The 22,000-nt window shown below is 37.2% G+C and overlaps 1 protein-coding gene across 2 annotated transcripts in view; it reads left to right on the top strand.

The window, feature by feature from the left end:
- The window catches only part of ITFG1 (integrin alpha FG-GAP repeat containing 1), a 195,347-nt gene that overhangs the window by 54,607 nt on the left and 118,740 nt on the right, over positions 1–22,000 (top strand). For both annotated transcript variants that reach the window (XM_044987616.1, XM_044987614.1), the window contains exons 8-9: positions 4,232–4,316; positions 18,216–18,310. In XM_044987616.1, coding sequence (XP_044843551.1) covers positions 4,232–4,316; positions 18,216–18,310 — 180 coding nt within the window. The remainder of the gene's footprint in view (positions 1–4,231; positions 4,317–18,215; positions 18,311–22,000) is intronic.

Below are 22,000 nucleotides of genomic sequence, written 5' to 3' on the forward strand. Positions count from 1 at the left end.
AAAAAGTAAAATAAAAAAATTACTTTAATTTATAATATGTAGATTTACTGTAGCCTATAACTTGTGCAGACATGTCTGCTGTATTCCTTTATTTTATGTCTGATACCTGTTTTAATATTTTGATAGTGATTTTTTTTCAACACAGCTGATCATCGTTAATAAAAATCTTAAATTCAAAGTTTATCAAAACAGATAGGTTAGTGCAAAGTGCTTTCCAAATTAGTGAGCTAAGCTGTACAACAATACTGTAAGGTAGGTATTAGCTCTGTTTTATAAGGGGGACAAATAGAAGCAGAGATCAGTTATAATTTGACCATGATGTCAGAGTAGTGGGATAATGTGCTCTACAGGAGTGTGGTTTTTAAAGCACAGTAATGTGTTGCACATTAATTGGTCTGTGTAGAGTCTGGTGGTGTGGTTTATCATAGTGCTGCTTGAAACAGCACTATGTTAAAGTACACTAAGGAAGCTTAGTATGGACCAGTAGGCTCTACACTCGCCAATTAATGTGCAACAGATTATTGCACTTTAGAAATCACATCCCCAAAGAGTGAACTACCCCACTGTATAGACAAGCCATTTTGAGAGCTATAATTCCACATCAGTGTTCTGGTGACGGTACAAACCATTTGAGCTTTGCCCTCATGTTTTATGGTGTCACCAGACTTCTGAGGTGGATTTATATACTCATAATTCAGTTTGCTAGCTCTACATACAGAGCTATGTAACATATTTAATATTTTTTTATAAGCAAACTTCCATGCTTTGATGGAATTGTCCAGTCCAGTAAAAGATTGGTTCTGACTTATTTGCATTGTGGACCAGTTCTGTTTTAGTTATGGATTTTAGAATGCTACAGACTACAAAGTTTTAGATAAGAAAAATTTTATTTACAAGTTACCTACAGAAAAAGGAACCACCTTCCCCCTCCTCCCCCCTGAAAACCAGCATCCACTGTTGAATGGCTTGTGGAATAAAATCCATAATATCTTCTTTTAAATACTACAGTCTTTAGTTGGAATAAACAATTGCATGGCATTGATATGGTTCAAAAGTGAGAATATTTTACATGTAATTAAAACTCCAGTAAATAAATATTTGTAGTTAAATTATTATCACACATATTGATTGGCTTCTGTTCTAGATGTTGAGAAGAATTGGGGATAATGATTTATAATTATAAGAAAAATATAAATAATTTAAAATATGTTTTCATTAGTGCAGTCCATGCATATGTATGTAGACATTTCTTTCTAAACTTTACTGGATAAAATATAACTTTTGGCCTACTGAAAACCTAGATTCCATAACTCAAATCTGCGTCTTTGAGCAGAATTAGAGTAATCCAGAAACATAAATTTTACTTGCATCTGAAGAAGTGGGTATTCACCCACGAAAGCTCATGCTGCAAAACGTCTGTTAGTCTATAAGGTGCCACAGGATTCTTTGTTGCTTTTACAGATCCAGACTAACACGGCTACCCCTCTGATACATAAATTTTACTGTTTCAGGAACTAAGTATTTTCTTCCTTTTAATCTGAAATACATTTCTGTCTCTGTCATCAAGGGATCAAAGGTGACATGAGAATTCAGTGTTTGGAAGCCCTTATTTCATGTTCTCAGTGCAAATGGCTGCAATCAAACTACCACATAAATAAAAACCACATGCAGCATTTATAGAGGACTCAAATGTAAAATCTAAATTTACTCAAGTCAGTCAAGAAGAACAATTTGGATATTGGATCCTTCAGAGACTTTAAGACATAATACATGTTTCTGAATAAAGATAACAATTATTCAGAATTGAAACTTTCTCTTCCTTTGATCTACCACAAAATGCTTTAGAGGTATTGGCCTCTATCCTCCTTTTCTGGTCACTTGACATAGGGCCTAGTCCTCTTTACTGCAATGAGATAACTAGCATCTGTAAGGATTACAGAGTCAGCTCTGCTGTCAAATAATTCTACTGGAGCTGTTCATGGATAACAATATGAGCTGAACAGTTCTGGGGAAATTACTCTGTTTTTGCATCCATATTGATTAATTTGTCCTCTGAGCCATTATCAGTTACAGATTGTACTCCAAGAAAAAAATTAGCTATAATCAGATGTCAAGGGAAAACTATCCCAAAGAAACCTCATCTAGGGAGCTAAGTCTCTAAATCTAAACAGCATATGAGTAAGAAAAATATGGACAATCTTCAAAATACAAATAATCTGAAAAGTAACAATAGAGATCTGACTCAGTTTTAATCCCTCCTGTAAAACTAGTTCTATGGATATATCTTTCAAACAGATAACCTGTTATTAAAAGGGAGATTAGTCAGATAAATTGTCTGAGTGTAATAAAAATCAACCTAAAATAGTAAGTGGTAGGGCTTTTTATATGCTTCTTAAAATACCATAAAAATATTTTAAATCTCACAGAAGTCCCACATGCCATCAATGAGGGGCAGAGGAATTGATGCCTTTAGATGGGTCGGCCAGACAGCAGCAGCTTGTGTGTAGGGAATGGGTCCAGGAGGTACCAAGGACCTGACATCAGCTCCAGGGGAAAGAGTGGAAGTGTGTTGTTGGGTGACAACAAGAGATTTGAGGGGCTGATTGGACAAGGTTGGAGGGAGGAAGAAGAGGACAAAAAACTTTGGAGTATGTCTTAAGATAGCTCTCCAACAGATGTTTGGATGAAGTGGTTGAATCACAGGCGATGTATGTACATTACCATATTAATTTGATTAGGTGAAGAACCAGTGCCAGTCACCACAATGGAGGGGTACACTAGTGAAGAAAATGTATGATAGTGGCTAGTACTTATACCACTATAGTGTTATTTTTCAATATGAATTCATAAGATGCATTTATTTACATATTCTGAGGTCTCATTTCAGTTTTGTTAGTTTCCATCATAAATTTATATAAATATTTTTTAGAGTTTACAGTTTGACATAAATGAGTTCTGCACTGAAACTGCATATATAGCAACAGGGCCAGCACTACCATTTTTGCCGCCCCAAGCAAAAAAAAAAAAAAAAAAAAAAAGCCGCACGGAGTGCCGCCCAAACTGCTGAAGCGCAAAAAAAAAAAAGGCCTCCCAGACTGTGCCGCCCCAAGAATGGACGGAATGCCACCCCTTAGCATGTGCCGCCCCAGGCACGTGCTTTCTCCGCTGGTGTAACAGGTGCTTTTATTGTTGTATAACACTGAAGAAATTGTAACATGAGAGTAATGTATAAAGTGTGGGTTAAGTATGAAACACTCCCTGGAGTTTTTTAGTAGTAACCTTTTATTTATTTATTTATTAATAGAACAAAAATACACAGGAGGATAAAACACAAAACCGGTCCAAATAAGTGATGGTCCAATTTGAATATAAATTATAACTGAGAAAACTCTGAATCAATAGGAGGAACTCTTAATTTTATTATTCCTATATTTCCAAAATATATATGGCAGATTTGATGAAATGTTAAACATTTCATGATGTTTTTGCAGTTGTTTTCTGAGATGTCACACCTGTTACATTTTGACTCAAGATATTAATTAATACATTGCATTTTACAGGTTTCAAGTACTCAAGTGAGCATGACTCCCAGTAAAGTGATTGGAGCACTGGGCCTCAGATCTTTTTTTATTTTAATTAAAAATGTACCATTTTTTGTTCAACAGCTGGGGCCTGACCCTGCACTACACCTAGTGTCCTCCACTCCCATTATTTCAGCGGGACTGGAAAGAGGCTCTGCACTTGGCAGGATCAGGTTTTAATTCATAATATTGCATGTTGTTGAAACAAGCCCTGCTCAGCACTAGTATAATCAGAATAATCTGGAAGGTAATTTCTATATTAATAGAGTAATTTAATAAATTGTAAGTCTTACTTCATTACATTGCTTTAAATATTTAGACACCTTTATCCTATGATTATGCCAATGAAGTAACTAAATCTTTTCCTACAAACATATTCAAATGTGCATACTCCTACTCATTCATGGAGTCTTGTTGACTTCCGTGAGATTCCGTGCAGGACTAGGGGTCTGCACATCAGATTTGTTTGGCAGCTCAGGCTCCACTATTCCAAACAGTGCAAGTTTTCCCAGTTAAAAGACAGTTTTTCACCTATTAATCCTTTTTTTAAAAGCTATTTTTAGTCTTTAGTTTACACTTCAAATTTTCATTGGTTTGTTTACAGTTCATTAGTGTAATTTTGTATGGTGTATGTTTATTGTATTTGATAGGATGGGAATTTCTCCAATGTCACAGACATAAAGCAAAAACCTGAAGACACGAAGGTTGTTGGACAATCAGTGTTTGCAGATTTTGGTGAGATTCCTCTTTTTTTCCCCCTCCCTAAGCTATCTGACACTTGCATATTTATTTTTATTATTAATTAGTTATATTTTCTAGATTATATTTTTTTAATCATGTTAAGCTTTTGCCCAGCAGATTGCAGTGGTTCCTTTGCAGGCATCATAGTCATGTAAATACATACTACATCAGTGGTTCCAAAATTTTAATAACCTGCGACCCCTTTCACTAAAATGTCATCAGTTTTTTATCAGATATTCAGGTAATGCACATATTAAAAAAGATAAACACACAATTTATTCTCTGGAACTAGATGATTTCTTTAGATAGTGCTTTGTCCCACAGCAGTAACTAGTAGTTTTATGGGTCTGATTCTGCAAACACTACTGCACATTAGTGGATCTACTTGTGATGGTTAGCTTTACCCTCATTAATAAGTATTCACAGGATTGAGCCCTTATTTAGATGTTGTGACATGGTTGCTCTGATGTGTGGTACAGCAATTTTTGCCTTAAATATAGTGATGCTCTTGAGGGAGTAAGAAGAGAGCCAATATTAGAGGCAGATGATTCGTCTTGTTTTATGCTGATACTTAAAAAATCCTCAAGATTTTTAGCACAGTTTAGTTTGACCTTTAAAGATCACCTCTCCTGGGTGACTGAATTTTACTGGTCTGTGGTATGGCTGCTAAACACAGGATTCATGTGTAGTATAACAGAGTAAAGTAGAAGTTCAATGATATTTAGAGGTTATGCTAAGAAATTTTATTTAATGTATTGTGCAAAAGTCATTAAAAATTAAAGTTTTAATTAAAATTTAGGCCATCTACAAACATTTGCCTATTGTGTGCGGTTTGAAAGAAAGAACAGAACCTCAAAATATTCCAAAATGCTTTTTATCCATGTTTTCACGGTTTTGTATTGCCCTGATGGACATGGCTGTTAATCATTCCAAAAAGCAGATGGTTTTGATTGATGCCCTGTATATTAATATGCACAAAGTATATGCCAGCTTTCTTTTGAAAGATGTAAATCCTAAGGAGCAATCTGCAATAGGATTTCTCCTTGCCATGTGTTGTAGCAAACAGAAGTGACTTAATATGGCCAAAGGATGTATCATAATTTTAGAAACTTTGTCGTATTTGATAAACATTTAAATTAACTTAGATCCCAGGATATCTGGAATCTTGAACATTCAGAGACAAACTGAAAAGTTACTTTTCACATACTGTAGTCCCAGAGAAGGCTCAGGGATAGCTTCAGCTTCTGATAATTTGAACATGATTATGAAACAACACAACATGTTGTATTGTTTTAGGCTCTTTTGATATAGCTAGGTTGAGAGGATAAAAAGTGAGAAGTTTCTTGCTTGGTTTTATAAAAGAAATAAAATAGTTTAAATCCTTTTTCATTTGAGAGAGACAGCTAAAGGTTCCTTGGACATTTTTTTTCTCTGAAAAGATTATACCAGTGAAGTTGCAATGTACAGAGTCTAAAAGCAAACTGACTTTCAGAAGTGTGTGTTCTATTGTTTTTCCTCTGGAAACTAAAACAGAACTCTTAAAAGCATAATTATTTTTTCTTCTCTTTGATCTTTCTGTGGCTAATCTAAATCAATATCTTAGTAAATTAAAAGCTGAGTAGATAAAATGACTGAAAGATAACTAAGTAGAAAAACCTGACCAGAAGGATCTAATTTACAACAGTCCTTAATATGTGACTTTAACCACTGGAGAGACATTCCAAGATATGTGAAAACTGAGCATCTCAAACTGTTGATTCAAAGAGACAGTGATATTGCTATATGGTATTTAATCAAATACAGAAGTATGGCATTAAATAAACATTGCTTGTAGATGAACTAACCAAAGTAAGGAAATATAAAGGCTAAGGTGAACAGAAAACTGTTTAATACAAAATAGTAGTTGATCAGGATATGCAGGTGAATGAGACACAAACTCGGGGATGGATATTAAAGCAGAGGCCACAACTTATTAATTAATTTTTAATTGGAATAGCAATGGGAGTGAGTGTAGCCTCCTTGTCTCCCCTCCCATCCATACCAGACACCTTAATGGAGTCCAGCATGGGATTAAATGGCCTTATTCCATATAACCAATAAATCAGGGTTGACATCCTTCAACCTAACTCACTGGACTCAGACCACCTCTGAATTCTCTTGTCCCACAATGGGGAATGAGGGTACATCAGTCTGCAAAGACTTAAGGTCTACCCTTCTCCTTACCAGCCGTTAGGAACACCAGCCATATCCTATGTCTTCATTCATGTTTACTCCAGGAGTTGACCCTTTCAGACTTCTCTCCTCATTGGACATTGGCTGCAAGCTGAGATGAATTAAGACATTCCCATTTTAATTTCCAACATTACATTTCTATTCTATTCCTTAAATCTAAACCTGGGCTACTAGGATGGCAGAGAAAGCTCTCCTTCCTCCCCCAAAATGCATTCTAAGGCAGGAAGAGAAATGCAGTGAGGGAAAGGCTGCAGTGTGATTGAATATGAATACTCCCCACCATACCTCCATCAGGGCCCCAAGTGAGGACCATTCTCCTACTGATGAGGTCAAACTTACTCACGCCCCCATTGAGATGGTGGGCAGAGGGGCATTGTTCCCCCTCCATATGTTGGGAATTTTCTTTGCACTTTACATTGCTAGAATTCATATATTATCCAAAAAGCTGCATATACAGTATGCACAGAGCTTTCTGAACTCATATCTTTGCCAGCTGGAAACAAAAAATTCATTTTTTTAAAAGTATGTATTAACCTGTAAGTTTAAGGCCTCTCAGTCAGTTAATGATTTTAGACATTTAAACACTTTTTTTCTAAAATTTGTTTAGAAAAGCACTTAAGGCTAAAACTCCAACCTTAACCTTTATCTTTATGCAAGAGATTTCCATATTCTAGCAAATTTTACACTGCCAATACCTCGGCACAGTCATTGAAGGGAAGGCTATAACTATAAACTTAATTCTAAACTTCTCATGTTTTTGTTTGGGTTTAAGTGCTTTTTTTGTCTAACATTTATTTCTGTTTCAATTTGGCTAAAACTGTGTACAAAAATTTAAATAGCATGGGAAGCTGAAAAAGTTCAAGTCTAGTGTAACAAGTAAATAATTGTGAAATACATTCACCTGATTAAATGTAACAGAGCTTTTGGGGAATTAATATCTGTAGTGCAAGTACGAATTTAGATACTTTAATGTTATACATGTATCCTATCAGTATTACCTGCAATAGGGAGACTTATTGAAGCTGTGCAGTAAAAATCCTTATCAGAAATAGTTATTGTACATACACAGTAGCTCTCTACTACATCTAACCTTAATAACAGAGTCCCTAGACTGTTCTAGCAGTAATTCTGAGGTAAAATTCCTAAAATATCTCAATCAGATAATAAATATTATTGATATTCATGCAAAACAGACATGCAAATGCATGCTCAGAAATGTACTAGACCTTGGGGCTTCAACTTGATGAAAACCAGACTCTCTAAAATATATTGCTCTTTGGTCTGGTACATGATGGTGATGGTTTGGGGGGAGGGATAGCTCAGTGGTTTGAGCTGTGGCCTGCTAAACCCAGGGTTGTGAGTTCAATTCTTGAGGAGGCCACTTAGGGATCTGGGGCAAAAATTGGTCCTGCTAGTGAAGGCAGGGGGCTGGACTTGATGACCTTTCAAGGTCCCTTCCAGTTCTAGGAGATTGGTATATCTCCAATTATTACCTTTATACCGGGGTAGGCAACCTATGGCACGTGTGCCAAAGGCAGCACGCGAGTGGATTTTCAGTGGCACTCACACTGCCTGGGTCCAGGGGGCTCTGCATTTTAATTTAATTTTAAAAGAAGCTTCTTATACATTTTAAAAACCTTATTTACTTTACGTACAACAATAGTTTAGTTATATATTATAGACTTATAAAAAAGAGACCTTCTAAAAACGTTAAAATATATTACTGGCACGTGAAACCTTAAATTAGAGCGAATAAATGAAGACTCAACACACCACTTTTGAAAGGTTGCTGAACCCTGGTTTATACATTAACTTGACCAAAAGGACAGAAAAACAATTGATAAAATTGCCCTTCTAAAAAAATAAAAAACAGAAAAAGCTTTGAGACATAAATTTACTATAAATGGCATCTGAAGTGATTAAGGTGAGAAGAGCTGTGCACTGGAGAATTCTACTCTTCTTTGGAGCACTTTGTCAGCCAAATAAGAGCTCTTCATTATTATTTTTTCTATTCTCCCCATGTCACTATGGTAATTGCAATGCAGTGGTTGCTATAGCAGAAATGATTAATTCTTCAGTTGTTGCTGTCTGTTATGTTAGCAGAGGCTTTCATGAGATACCCTTATTCTCTTTATTATGAATCATAGATGTCAGATATGATTCTTTTATAATTTGTTGTTAAAAAGTGGTTTTGGGATTTCACATTTTGGGAGCATCTCTGAAAAATCAAGCAATTTCTATTTAAATGCCTCAGTGTAGATTTTGGAGCCCAACCTTAGGCAACCAGGTTTGGCAACTTTTGTCTCTTTTGTTTAATAGGACATTTTTTCATCTTTTTATACTATACAAATGTAGCAAAATTATAATTCACCAGAGTACAAAAGATTGAAGTTATTAGGTGATTGTTCAGGGAGAAATTCAATTAAGTTGCAATATATGAGTATAAAGGTGATTCCTAAATAAAGGTGATTGACTGTTTGAAATGACCTCTGTGGGTTTGATAATCTTCACAATTTACCATTAGGTTTTCTAGTTTGTATTGGGTCAATGTAAACAAGGCAATTAGGTGCTTATATACATGGGGGAAGGATAGCTCAGTGGTTTGAGCATTGGCCTGCTAAACCCAGGTTGTGAGTTCAATCCTTGAGTGGGCTATTGAGAGATCTGGGGCAAAATCAGTACTTGGTCCTGCTAGTGAAGGCAGGAGCCTGGACTCAATGACCTTTCAGGGTCCCTTCCAGTTCTATAAGATAGGTGTATCTCCATATTAAAATTTTATATATATATATTTAAAAAACTTAAATTTATAAGTGTTAGTTACTTTTATTTAATCTGAAACAAATTCATTAGGGAGTAGTTGGTGGATAGGGCACAGAACAGGGAGTTAAGCTAAGGCATTGTCTTCCCAGCTCTGCTACTGACTTACTGTATGTCTTTAGGCAAGTCATTTCACATCACTGTGGCCTAGTTTCTGCAGCTCTCAGATCAGGACAATGATGCTTACCTTGCTTTTGTAAAGTGCTTTACAGTTCTTTGGATAAAAAGCATTATATAATTGTGTGGTGGTATTAGGATAGAAAGCTGGCTTTGGCTCCATTGTGGAAAAGTTTATGAAAATAATGGTCACATAGACTCTGTATAATTGGGCTTTGTTAATGGTCAGTGAGTTTAGATTAATCAAGTGTGTGTGTGAAATGAAGTGACTAAAAACTGATTTGCATGGATTAATGAGTATTTTACTATTCATTTAGTAGATCTATTCACTTCAGTAGAGATTTAAAAATTTGTTTCATCATGGACATTTGATTAATTAATTTAAATGTTTGAGCTCACATAAATCAGTAATTCTGCTTTGTTTAGGCTGTGAGAGCTACTGTTTGTATTGCTGACTCAGTGTTAAGTAGTTCCCCAAATGAAAGTAGCTCGCGCTGTGTTGTCACAGTCTGTGCTGTAGACAAACATGACAAGATTCTGATGATTTTCTGAGAGCAGCATATACCAACCTCCTCCTTGGTTCTTTCCATTCCTCCGCCATCATTATTCTCATTTGTTGTTTTCTTTGCTTCTGCCAGGGCTGCTTGATCTGTGTCGTCTCCTACTAACTGGTATAGGCTCATGTTCATGGTAACTCTGCAAAGTTTTCCTCATTGACAAAGCCCAAGCTGGGGACATTGTTGTATTTAAGTTGCTTAGCTGTACTTTTAAAGAAAATTGAGAATGGTTAGATTCCTCTGATGCTAAAACCAGTTTTCCAACAGCAATATTATGATTCTCAGGCAGTCCCCCTCCTTTCCTGCCCCCACAATAATTAACATGAAATGAAGGTTATATAAGTTTCTTAAAGAAAGAAACACCTAAGAGAATGTTTTTGGAGACATGATAAAAACAAGAAACACTAGTGTGGATATTCAAAGTTAATTATACTTAAATGTAAACAAATTCTAAAATATGGAAATGCACATTTGAGATTACCCAAATAACCTTAACTCTGCCCTTAACCCAACATACCTGTTGCACATTGCATGAAAGGTAAATGTAATTTGATTAAGTATTTTTAAATAAAATGTGTTCTGATAAGCCTATAACTGTGAAAATCTGAAATCCACTATGTTTGTTTAATCTGCCTAAGGCAGTGGTCCCCAAACTTTTTACTTCGCACCCACCCCATCCCTGTCCGCGCCATCCCCCACAGAGCTGGGGGTGGGGCTGCAGCTCCAGGAGTGGGGGAAACAGACAAAGGGGCTGAGGCTGGGGCTACAGCTAGGGGTAGGGACCGGGGCCAGGAGCAGAGCTGGGTGGCACTCCTTCCCCACCCTCTTGAGGGGGCTGGTCCAGGCTACAGCTGCCCCTCTCCCCCAAACATTACTCGGTGCCCTCCTAGGGGGGCGTTCTCCACAGATTGAAGACCTCTGGCCTAAGGAGTTAGAGTTGTGGCTTTAGTTTTGTATTTACACCTCTGTGTAATAAGTATGATTTCTCTTTCACCTTGTGTCCACTTAATTTTTTGCGGGGGAATTGTCCTCACTGAAAAGATGTAAAAGCCTGACTTTTTCCAGCAACTCTGTGTGGTCTTAAAGAAGAAAGGAGAAGTAATTTTAGTGACATGAAGACAGGTGCTCCTCAGTTCCAGTGCTGTGGCAGTGTGCAGAGATACTTCAGGCTGATAACTACTCAGGTTGCAGAGTGACTAAAGCAATGTGGAAGTGTGGTTTTGAGGATATATTTGTTCTTTGGTTTTTCTGTAGGCAGCAGAAGTGTTAATGTTGTTAACTTACCTTAACTGTACACTTTCATATTTCAGTATAACCTTTCCTTTTTGAATTTCTACCATTTTTCTGACAAACATTCTCATGAGGGGTTTTCCCTTAAATCAATTGATATTTACAGTCACAACAATAATTTAACTAGCAGGTGGAGGAGTTTTGCTTTCGGTATTCTAAAACACTTAAGGAAATATTCATTGTGATAGTGTTGAATGACAAACTGCACCTTGAGGGTTCATGCTGTTCCACACCCTGTACCGCATCCAGCCTCCCCATATAGCTTTTCCTATCTCCACCTTCAGGTGGTGGGGGGAATATGAGAGCAGCATGGAGGTGGGGGTAAGAGAATCATAAAGTGGATTGGGTGAACTTTGGGGAGAAATTGGCTCTAAATTCCTTCCTGAAATTCCCAATTCATCCCTCATGAGTATCTCACTTTCCTCCGGAGTGCCCACCTCCCAATCTCATGTTGCTCTTTCTCTTCTGCATGCCTTAAATTCCCTTAAAACTTTCATTGGCTTAAAACCATCCTTCCTCCTGCAAGAGCCACTGAAACCTCTTTCCTTTTGAAATAGCAGCCAGCCCTTTCCAATCCCTAAAGCACCGGCAGGAGATGTGTTACTATAGACAAACTCTTCAGCTACTTTCACGAGAAGCCAACACTCCCTCCTAGGGAGCAGCTCAACACAAGGCAGGAATAACAACAGAACAATGCTGCCTGGATCACAATTAACTTGTTGGCTAATCTTCTGGAAGGGAAAAATGCCACATAAAGCAGCTTGCTCCTACCCACCTCTCCACATGTCCTGATCCCTGTGGAGGTGCTACTTTGATAGAAAGGGAAGGCAGCATCCATGGCAAAAACGGCAGCCATTTCCTTCCATCCTCCCTTTCACACCTCTCAGCAGGGATCCCTTATGTTTTTGTCCACTCCACCAGCATAGTCAGAGAAGAAAATAGGGGCCCTAATTTGTTTTTTCCCCAAACTCATTTTAAATAGTTTTTTAGTTGACTACAGAAAGGATATGATTTTTGCCCATGTGTTTTGAGTTTTGGTTTCAGATCAGTGGCTGTTCCTGGAAAATTTTCTGTTTTCCCCTCATTTGTCAATTTGGCACAGTGCAAATATCTTTAAAAAAAATTGGTATTACTTATTTTTTCCACAGTGCTAGATATGTTGGCACAATTGTGAATTATTTTGCTTTCTTGCAAGCAGTAAACTCATGGTGACACAGTGCATGACCCTTGTCTGTTTTTCCTTGTTAAACAGTCTGATCTCATAACACTGAAAATTCCATTGACAATATTACTTGCTTAACAATAACAAAACATCCCTTAACCAAAATTCAGTAGCACAGCAGTCAGCATTTTGCTTTTCCTCATGTTTTTATTACTAGCAAAGACAGTAGCAGTACACTTTGTCACAACAGTCAGCTATCTGTAGAACATTGGATGGTTTCGTGGTATGCAACCAGGCCTTGTTCCATCTGTTTCAACAGTGGTCAGGCTATCTGTTTCAGCATAAACTTTAGCATAAACTTTAGCAGAAATTTGTGTCCGACATCGGTCTCTTTATGCATGCTTCTCTTCTTTTTTTAATTTCCAGTTAACTCTCTGTTCCTTTAAAATCTCACCATTTCAGCTATGGCATGACCTTGGATGTTATGCCCTGTCCTTACTGCCCAGGGAACTATTGTTTGCAGCTCTCAGTTGAGCAATGGTTAAATGCTGTTCTTGTTATCAAGATGCTAGTACAGTTTCCTTGGAAAGGTGTAGTCAGGGACTTTAAAGAAGGAGAATTGATTTGCTTCTAAAAACAAGAAAGCTGTGGAGTTCTGTAATGCATGGAGATCCTTGACTCAGCCATAAAAGCTCTTTACATCTGCTTGAGATGTTGTGATTCACATCTCGTATACTTCTTTAGGAGAAAGATTTAAGATAATCAACAGCCACTTTAAGTTAACCTTTATTTTGTCTGAATATAAAACTCAGTACTGTGGGTTGTCTTTCTGATTGCCCATAGGCCAATATTTTTGGTGTTTAGAGCACTGTCGCAACATGATTTTTACCTCCTTATTTTATTACTGTTCTTAGAATTTTAAAAGGCAGGATCAAGGTGAAGGAGGATGAAACTAGTGTACAAAGTGACAGGGATTAGAAAAACAAGAATGAACCATATACAGATCTGAACTAATATATATATGAAAATTCATTAAAAATAACTTCTGTTAAATGGAAATAATAACTTGTCTATGCCTATGACTTTCAGAACCAAATGTCTCTTGCATAGTCTTTCTTTCACCCAAGACAACAACAACCAGCTTCCCTTCCGGTACTTAAGGGAATTTTTCTTCTCTCACCTCTCTGTAAAGAACTTAGAGAAGGGTATGTTAGTCCTTTGTTATTTGTGATATGAGCGAGACAGCACACAACAGAGGCTTTTTTAGCATCTATATCCACAAGGACAAAGAGAACAGAAGATGCTCAGGGCCAGACTATTTTGCAGTATCTAAGATTCTAGCTACAGTTATGTTGCACTCAGATTAGAGCCTAGCTGCTTACACTTCTCTTAGTGTTTTAGCCTATGTTAATTTAGTGCATGGTTTTTGGTGTTTTTAATTTTTCACCATATGCCAAAAACGTTGCCTTCACCTACCATATTTGGAGTAGGTTGGGAGTCACTGTCAGGTATTTCAGAAAGGAGTAAATTGAATTCTGACATCAAGGGAGGAAAAAGTAGGATTGAGGTGTAACTGGTCTGAGTACCCAGTTAAAGTAAAAGTAATGTGATCACAACTCCAAAAGTTCCTATGGAAGGCCTAACTATGCTCCTCTTAACCTCTACTCTGGGCCGTTGTGTCTTTGCTTTATGATACAGGCTTCAATTACATGATCATGTACTGATTTCGACAAGTCTCCAGCTTTATTCGGGTAAAGGTTGGAAAGCATGTAAGATACCTTTACAGAGAGGCAGGGTTTCTGTGGAACCATGCGTCATGTTGGACCAAATTCTCTTTTCATTTACCATTGTGTAAATCCATTGAAATCAAAGGACTTACTCTAAATTTACAGTGTAGGATTTGTATCTTCAGTGCACAGCTTGGGCAATGTGCAGTGAATGATGTGGGAATCAACATCTTTATCAATGAAGATAAAAGTAAATATTACATAAATGTTTCATTCACTATGAACAGCCATCCTATGCACTGAAATTAGACAGGATCCTGGAGAAATTCTAGTGACTGTAATTAAGGATAGTATTAAATGCATACACATAATAATTTCAAATCAGAGACATGTTAGTGGTATATCATTTTAACATTAGTTCTTATACTATAATCAGTAAAATACAGTCAGTGAGTATATTCTCTTTTCAAATGCCAACACATGCCAATATTAAGTTTGGAATCGGTTACGAATAAAAGACAGTAGATGGCTTTGTAATTTTTTGTTTATTTTACACAGACTGCTGCACAAACTCCTATCTAGATTAGAAATAATTGTTTACATAAAATTGTAAAATAACGTATATGGGGTAGATCATCATGTTCAGGAGGAATGGAAGCTGTTACCAGATGAAGCTGACAGGGTTCCAGTTTTTTGAGAAAGGGTTTATGTCAATGCTGGATGATTATCATTTGCTACAGCTTTGAGGGGGAAAGAAATTAACAAATCTGCTGCAGCAATTTCTTTGCTGTTAGAGCTGAAACCACACAGATCCTAGTGTCACCATTATAATTCAGGTGACAGGACTATACCTAGATGAAGATGTGTAATTTACTGAGATGCTAAATGCCAGCAGAGCAGTGAACCTCATAAAGTGACTGGGGGGTCTCTTTGGAAAACCACTTGCTATGTGATTTTGTTTTAGAGTATGATATGTTTAGGCTACAGTAATATTGTGTTTTGTTTTTTATAGTAGATTATAACTTTCCTTTAGTAACTGTAATGTTTATAATCTAACTTCAAACATGATTATTTTCCCCTCAAGTCTAACTTTAGGATAAATTGAAAAGATTTGAGCCATTTAAGTGGCAAGTGTTTATATTTATAATTAATTAGAAAACTTCATCTGCAAGTAATTTTTTTCATAGAACTACTGTCATTAAGTGTTTAAAGCTGTGTTCCCAATGATTATTTTCTAGACAGTGCACACTTTGAGTCACAGTGCTTAGAGATCAGATTGATAAGATGATTTAATAAATGTGCCTGCTATTTGCAGAGATGGGCAGGTTATTATAAAAATATCTTTCATTCATGAAGTTTGTTTTTGGGATGCATAAAAGCTAGTGATTATTTCTGAATTTTTCTCATATTATTCCTGGGTTTCATAAGGTCTGCCTAATATATTTTTATAAAAGTTGAGATAAGTATGCATGTGTGTGTGTTCCCATTCTTTTCTGTAAAACTTGATCTGTACTGATGATTTGAATCTCAACACTAAGGGTCAAAATTGTATCATGGGTTGGGCGATGGTATTGTGAAGGGCTAAGACTGGTCTTTCACATGCATGTTAAAATGTCAACCATGTTATAAGAGGACATGGGCCAAAGTGTAGTGCATTTCAAATCCAGAAAATGTTTAGGTTAGGGTTAGGACTCCAAACTGAATTAAGGCTCCAACTCAGATTAATATGAGGTTTCCTCAGTTTTGGATTGAAATCTCAATTTTCAATTTTCACCATATCCAAACTGGAACCACTTTCAAATTTTAATCTGACACACAACCAAAATGTATCAGCGGATGGTTCCCAGTCCACCAAACCATAAAAACTAAAAGGGATTAAGAACTGGGGTTCTAGTTTTGGCTAATGTCTAGTAATAATTAAAAATTCATGTTCTGACAGTTAAAAACAAGCTTTTTTTCTGGTTTCCTTTTATTCATTCGTTTATTTTAATTCAAGGAACATGTAGAACACACTGTTGGTTCAATTTACACGGACTTGAATCGATATAAAAGCAAACTGTGGTTTACATTGAGTGGCCTATAGATTATTGTACATATATTTAATCTTGTCCATGTGAGAACACCTTTTATTTGATTTGAGGGGAAGTGGGAGAGTTGGATTTATTTTGTTTTGGGATGGACTTTCTGTATGTGTACGTTTTGTGTTTTAGTGAAGTATTAGGTTTTTGGGTTGTTACTTTTTGTGTTTTTCCCCCATACATAAGTGTCATTTGGGGGAAATTGATCCAAATTAACATTGTGGAATGTTTTTGTTCTGTTTTGCTTTCTCCTAGAATGGTATACTATGCAGATCTTCATTTACTTATTTGAAAATATAAATAGAAACCTTTCGTGCATGATTAAAATGTGGCACTGGTAAGGTTTAAATGTAAACAAATCAACCCCAAACTGCTATTCTGTTATCAAATGTTTTCTTAATAAAATAAAGTAATTTTCCTGCTAAAAATCTTAATTGCGTAATGGAAAGGCTGCAGCATTGTCTACCATTTGTATCGATGCATCTTTAAGATGTAAAGGCAAAATAAAAGACATGTAGTTAAACTATTGGAATTGTTATTTTCATGCCTGTTAAATTAGATCTGCAATAATACTGATTTATAGTAAGTGAAATAGCTAAATTCTGTTTTAAAGTTTCAGTATTGTGAGATCTATCAGGCTTCAGTTTGTAGATAATTTTTTAGTTATTTCACAGGTATTTTACTATGTGCTTTAAGTTTTTATTTGGATAGGGCTAGGACATCTGGAAGTCAGTAATCTTTTGAAGATCAGCAGAAAGCATTTGTCTACGTGAGTTAGGTTGTGCATTGAGATGTGTTCTGTTTGTTGGATATTCCTGCTCTATAATCTTACAGCTCATTCTGCCAGGTCTAAGGAAGTATCAGTGGTATCCCTCTATAATGTTTCTATCTTGTAAGGGTATATCTACACTACGAAATTAAGTCAATTTTATAGAAGTCCATTTTATACAGTCGATTATGTATGTCCCCACTAAGCGCATTAAGTTGGCAAGGTCGATTTTAGCGCTATCCCCCTCGCCAGGGAGGAGTACAGAAGTCGATTTTAAGAGCCCTTTATGTCGCTGGAACGGGGTTGCTTGTGTCGACTCATTCATTATAAAATCGACCTAACATGGCTAAATTCAACCTAACCCTGTAGTGTAGACCAGGGCTAAGTCTGCAAGATTGCTATCTGGAGGTCTGTACACACGTTTACATGCTCAACTATTCACTCAATTTAGCCTAGGTCTCATGGTAACTTTCATAAGGTTAAATATGTAAAATGGGGATGATTTTACTTTGAAGTGCTTGGAAATGTATGGAACAAATGTGCTAAAAGTGACATTCTTGAAGATTTGTGAACTATGTGAATTCAGACTTACCTTGTGCAAGAAGCCAAGAGCAGCTGTCTGTTGTAACGATGTAGCTTGAGCACTGTTTTATTTCTTTACCCGACATGTAGGTGTTTATATACACAAACTTTTGCATGTCTGTCTATCCAGTGCATCATTCACAGCAGAAATCACTTTAAAAATGATCACTTTGTAAAGATGGACTGCTGTAAAAACTAGCCATTCTCAAAGGCAAACTATGAGGGCAATGTCAATAACTCTTTTTTTTCATTCTGTTGAAATGTATTTTTACATTTAAGATTTGAAACTGGAACTTTTCTGCATAATGGATCAAAATTAAATTTCTTTAACAAAGAGAAATGCACTTGCAGCTTCAAACAAAAGTCAAACTAGATGACATGTTGACAAGATTAAGCATTTCAAAAATTCTAATTTTTCTTGACACTTGTCTAATTTTTATGTTTTATCAAGATTTATACAGGCTATTATATATGCACAGTTAATTTTATGTTCTGCTAGAAGAACATTTGATTTTGCAAATGTTAATGAGCTGATAAGTTGTTTTTTTCTCTTTTTTGGCAGATGGGGATGGGCAAACTGAGCATTTACTGCCAGCCTGTGCTGATGAAACCTGTCAAAAAAGTGCCATCTACTTATCTAAACCAGGACTGAATCAGGTATGCTGAGCTTCCATTTGCAGAGACAAAATTGAATACCATGTTTAATGTAGGGAATAAGAAACACAACCCAGAAGAAATCCAAAACAAATTTCCTGCAGCATTAGCTTGTAATGAAGGGAAGAAATGTTTTTTTCTTTAATAATTGGTTAGAAGTTGTGTTCTTGATAGAATACAATCTATAGATCTTTAAAGGGGGAAGGAAAGGAAAACTATTTACCATGGACATCTTTATTTCTTAGTGAAAAGAAAAAATACTTGAAAAAAATACAATTGATACCTTTGATAAAATAGTGAGGCCTTCTGTGTGTACTTCTCCATGGGTAGATGGGGCAATTAACAAAGCTTTTGTCTTATAATGGCCTGCTTAATTTATGCTAATCCTCCTGAATGGGCTGGGGGAATGGTGGGGGAGAGACAATTCCTGTGCCTGGATTCACAACATCAGAACAAACATTTTCAAAGTTATAAAGCAAAACACATGTATTTCTGTATAGCATGGAATAAAGACATTACAAGTGAGATTAATGCATGCAGCAACTTACAAAATTTCAGTCTAAACACTAAATACATTCTTATAAAACTAATGCCTATTTTGTACAAAACTAACATACAGGGGAGCTGGTTTGGTTTCCAGCTATGAGTCTGTCAGTTCTTAGCTAATGCGTACAGCCTTGGTTAGGGGTGACACTTGGTTACCAGTGTCATACCACCCACTCCAAATGATGCCTGAACTGAGCAATGTAATAGCATTGGGGCTTTTTAAAGATCAGTTTTTGGTTGAAAAATTGGAAAATTCAGGCTGAATTAATCAAATGAGTATTTAATCTCTTATGCCCATTAAATAAATGAGTTGTTTTAATGTAAAATATTCATTAGCATAGACTATACGGGAAAGAATGAAATATTTGAGGTATCCTGTTTAAATAATCAGTTTTTAAAGGATATGTTAGTTTTTACATTTATCACAAAGTAGCAAAATATTTGGGGCTAAATTTTCATGTTTTGCACCATTTACACATCTGAACAATGGCTTTTAATCATAGATGTGCATTTTTACGCTGCACCCCCTGCAATTCTGCAATAACATTTTAGAGATGGGGTGACCAATTCTGTACCTAAGTCTGATTATCAAAAGCAATTTGAGCTCTTAGGAGCCAAAGCCTTATTGAAAATCAAGGAGATTTAGGATCCTGTGTCACTTTTGGAAATGGGATTTAGGTGCCAAAGTAGAGCTGTTGGAAAATGCACGTTTGTCGAACCTGAAATTTCTTACAAAAGCCAGTCAGGTTCAACAAACTTTCCTGGTTCCCTGGCAGCTCAACAGAGGAGCCTGGCCATGTGAACTGCCCTGGAGACATGGACCCAGGCATCCAGGGTCTGCAGTTCTGGGCTAGCCCCACCCCCCACCCCATGCTAGGGCTTCTGTGCAGGCCGGATCCTGATAATTCCAGAAACCCTAGGAGACCTGGCTCTCGGAACCTAGATGCCTGTCTCTATGGTGCCTGGAAGTAGGGAGTCTAGAAACCTGGGAGACACTCAAGAGCTTTTGGGATTATTACCATGGAGCTGGAAGCCTAGAGGTCCGGAGATGGGTTTCCAGGGCCAGAGACCCCAAAGCTTCAAGTCTCCTGGGCCAGCTGGCTCCCTGTGTTGTTTGCCTAGGTAACTAATAGCAGTGGTGAAACTGACAAGAATGTCTGTTTCAGTCAGCCACTCCTAGCCCAGGCAGGGCCAGCTCCAGGCACAAGCGCAGCAAGCAGGTGCTTGGGGTGGCCAACTGAAAGGGGCGGCATGTCCAGCTCTTCGGCGGCAATTTGGCAGTGGGTTCCTCAGCCTCTCTCTGAGGGAAGGACCTGCTGCCAAATTCCGCCGAAGAATGAAGCGGTGGGGTAGAGCTGCCGTCAAAGTGCTGCCAATCGTGGCTTTTTTTTTTTTTCCCTCCCGCCGCTTGGGGCAGCAAAAACGCTAGAGCCAGCCCTGAGCCCAGGGAACATATTTTGGTCCAGAAACAGTGTGTTTCCAAAATGAATTTTTGAAGGGATTCCAGGTCATGAAAATTTTGAAATATTTTGTTGAGTTCCAAAACAGAACAACCAAACAACAAACTCAGATTTCTCACAAAACAGAAATCCTGTGTTTCAGTAGCTCTACTCTTAAGTTACAAAGTCTCAAAGACACCTTTTGAAATTGTACCCTAGGTGGTATTTTTTAATTATGTAAAGTGGTCATGAAAACAGGGATGACAAAAAAAAAATGTGGTTGGAATTTTTATTATTTTCAAATCTTTCTGTTCAGTTTTCTCATCTAGCATAGATATTTTGCCATTAATAGTTGCTCATGAACTAGAAAACAGAGCATTCCTTATAAGTAAATCCATTTTCCTTCTTAGAATAAACCACTGTCCTGTTAAGTATCAGGCGGTAGCTGTGTTAGTTTGTATCCACAAAAACAACAAGGAGTCCGTTGGCATCTCAAAGACTAACAGATTTATTTGGGCATACGTTTTTGTGGGTAAAAAAAGCACTTCTTCAGATGCACAGAGTCAAAGAAATGGGTTTTTTACCCACGAAAGCTTATGCCCAAATAAATCTGTTAGTCTTTAAGGTGCCACCAGATTCCTCACTGTCCTGTTTACTCCTTTAAAATATATAATATACACACTTAGGGCTAGTCTACACTTACCGTCCGGGTCGACGCGGTGAGTTCGACTTCTCGGAGTTCGAACTATCGCGTCTGATCTAGACGTGATAGTTCAAACTCCGGAAGCGCCGTGGTCGACTCCAGTACTCCACCACTGCAAACGGCGGTGGCGGAGTCGACCTTGGAGCCGCGGAGTTCGACCCCGCCGCGTCTGGACAGGTGAGTAGTTCGAATTAGGGTACTTCGAATTCAGCTACGCTATTCACGTAGCTGAATTTGCGTACCCTAATTCGAACCCCCTTTTTAGTGTAGACCAGGCCTTAGAGTTTGAGAGTTAAATTTTATGAATTGCCTAGAATAAATTAAACTAAAGCATGTAAAATGTAAATACATTGTATAAAATACAGGACTGAAAATGTTTGAATGTATAATTGTTTTAGGACAATATGGTGCCAATGATGCCATATGGTGGAAATTAACAAAGGAATTGAAGAAATCAGTCTCTTTTATTATCTCATAATATTTTGCGTTTTATTTTGTTTTTAAGGCATACGCATTCCTTTTTTTAAGCCTTCTATTATTTTCCTACATTGTAAACAGAAATCATAGAATCGGAAGATTTTCAGTAGCATTGTAATGTCCTCATTACATCAATCAATCTGCACGTCAGTCTTACAGTAATAAAATAATCACCAAAAACCCTTAGACTATTGTCAAGGTTCCTCCCCCACTCTGAACTTTAGGGTACAGATGTGGGGACCTGCATGGACACTTCTAAGCTTAATTACTAGCTTAGATCTGGTAACACTGCCACCATCCAGAAATTTCAGTGTCTGGATCACTTTCTGTTCCCCCAAAACCTTCCCCTCCCTGGGCAGCTTTGAGAGGCTTTTTCACCAAGTTCCTGGTGAACACGGATCCCACCCCTTGGATCGTAACACAAGGAGAATTTAACCATCCCCCTCCCTTCCCCCACCAATTCCTGGTGAGTCCAGATCCAATCCCCTTGGATCTTAACACAAGGAAAAAATCAATCAGGTTCTTAAA

The sequence above is a fragment of the Mauremys mutica genome, chromosome 14, assembly GCF_020497125.1.
Source record: "Mauremys mutica isolate MM-2020 ecotype Southern chromosome 14, ASM2049712v1, whole genome shotgun sequence".
In the NCBI taxonomy this organism is placed as follows: Eukaryota; Metazoa; Chordata; order Testudines; family Geoemydidae; genus Mauremys; species Mauremys mutica.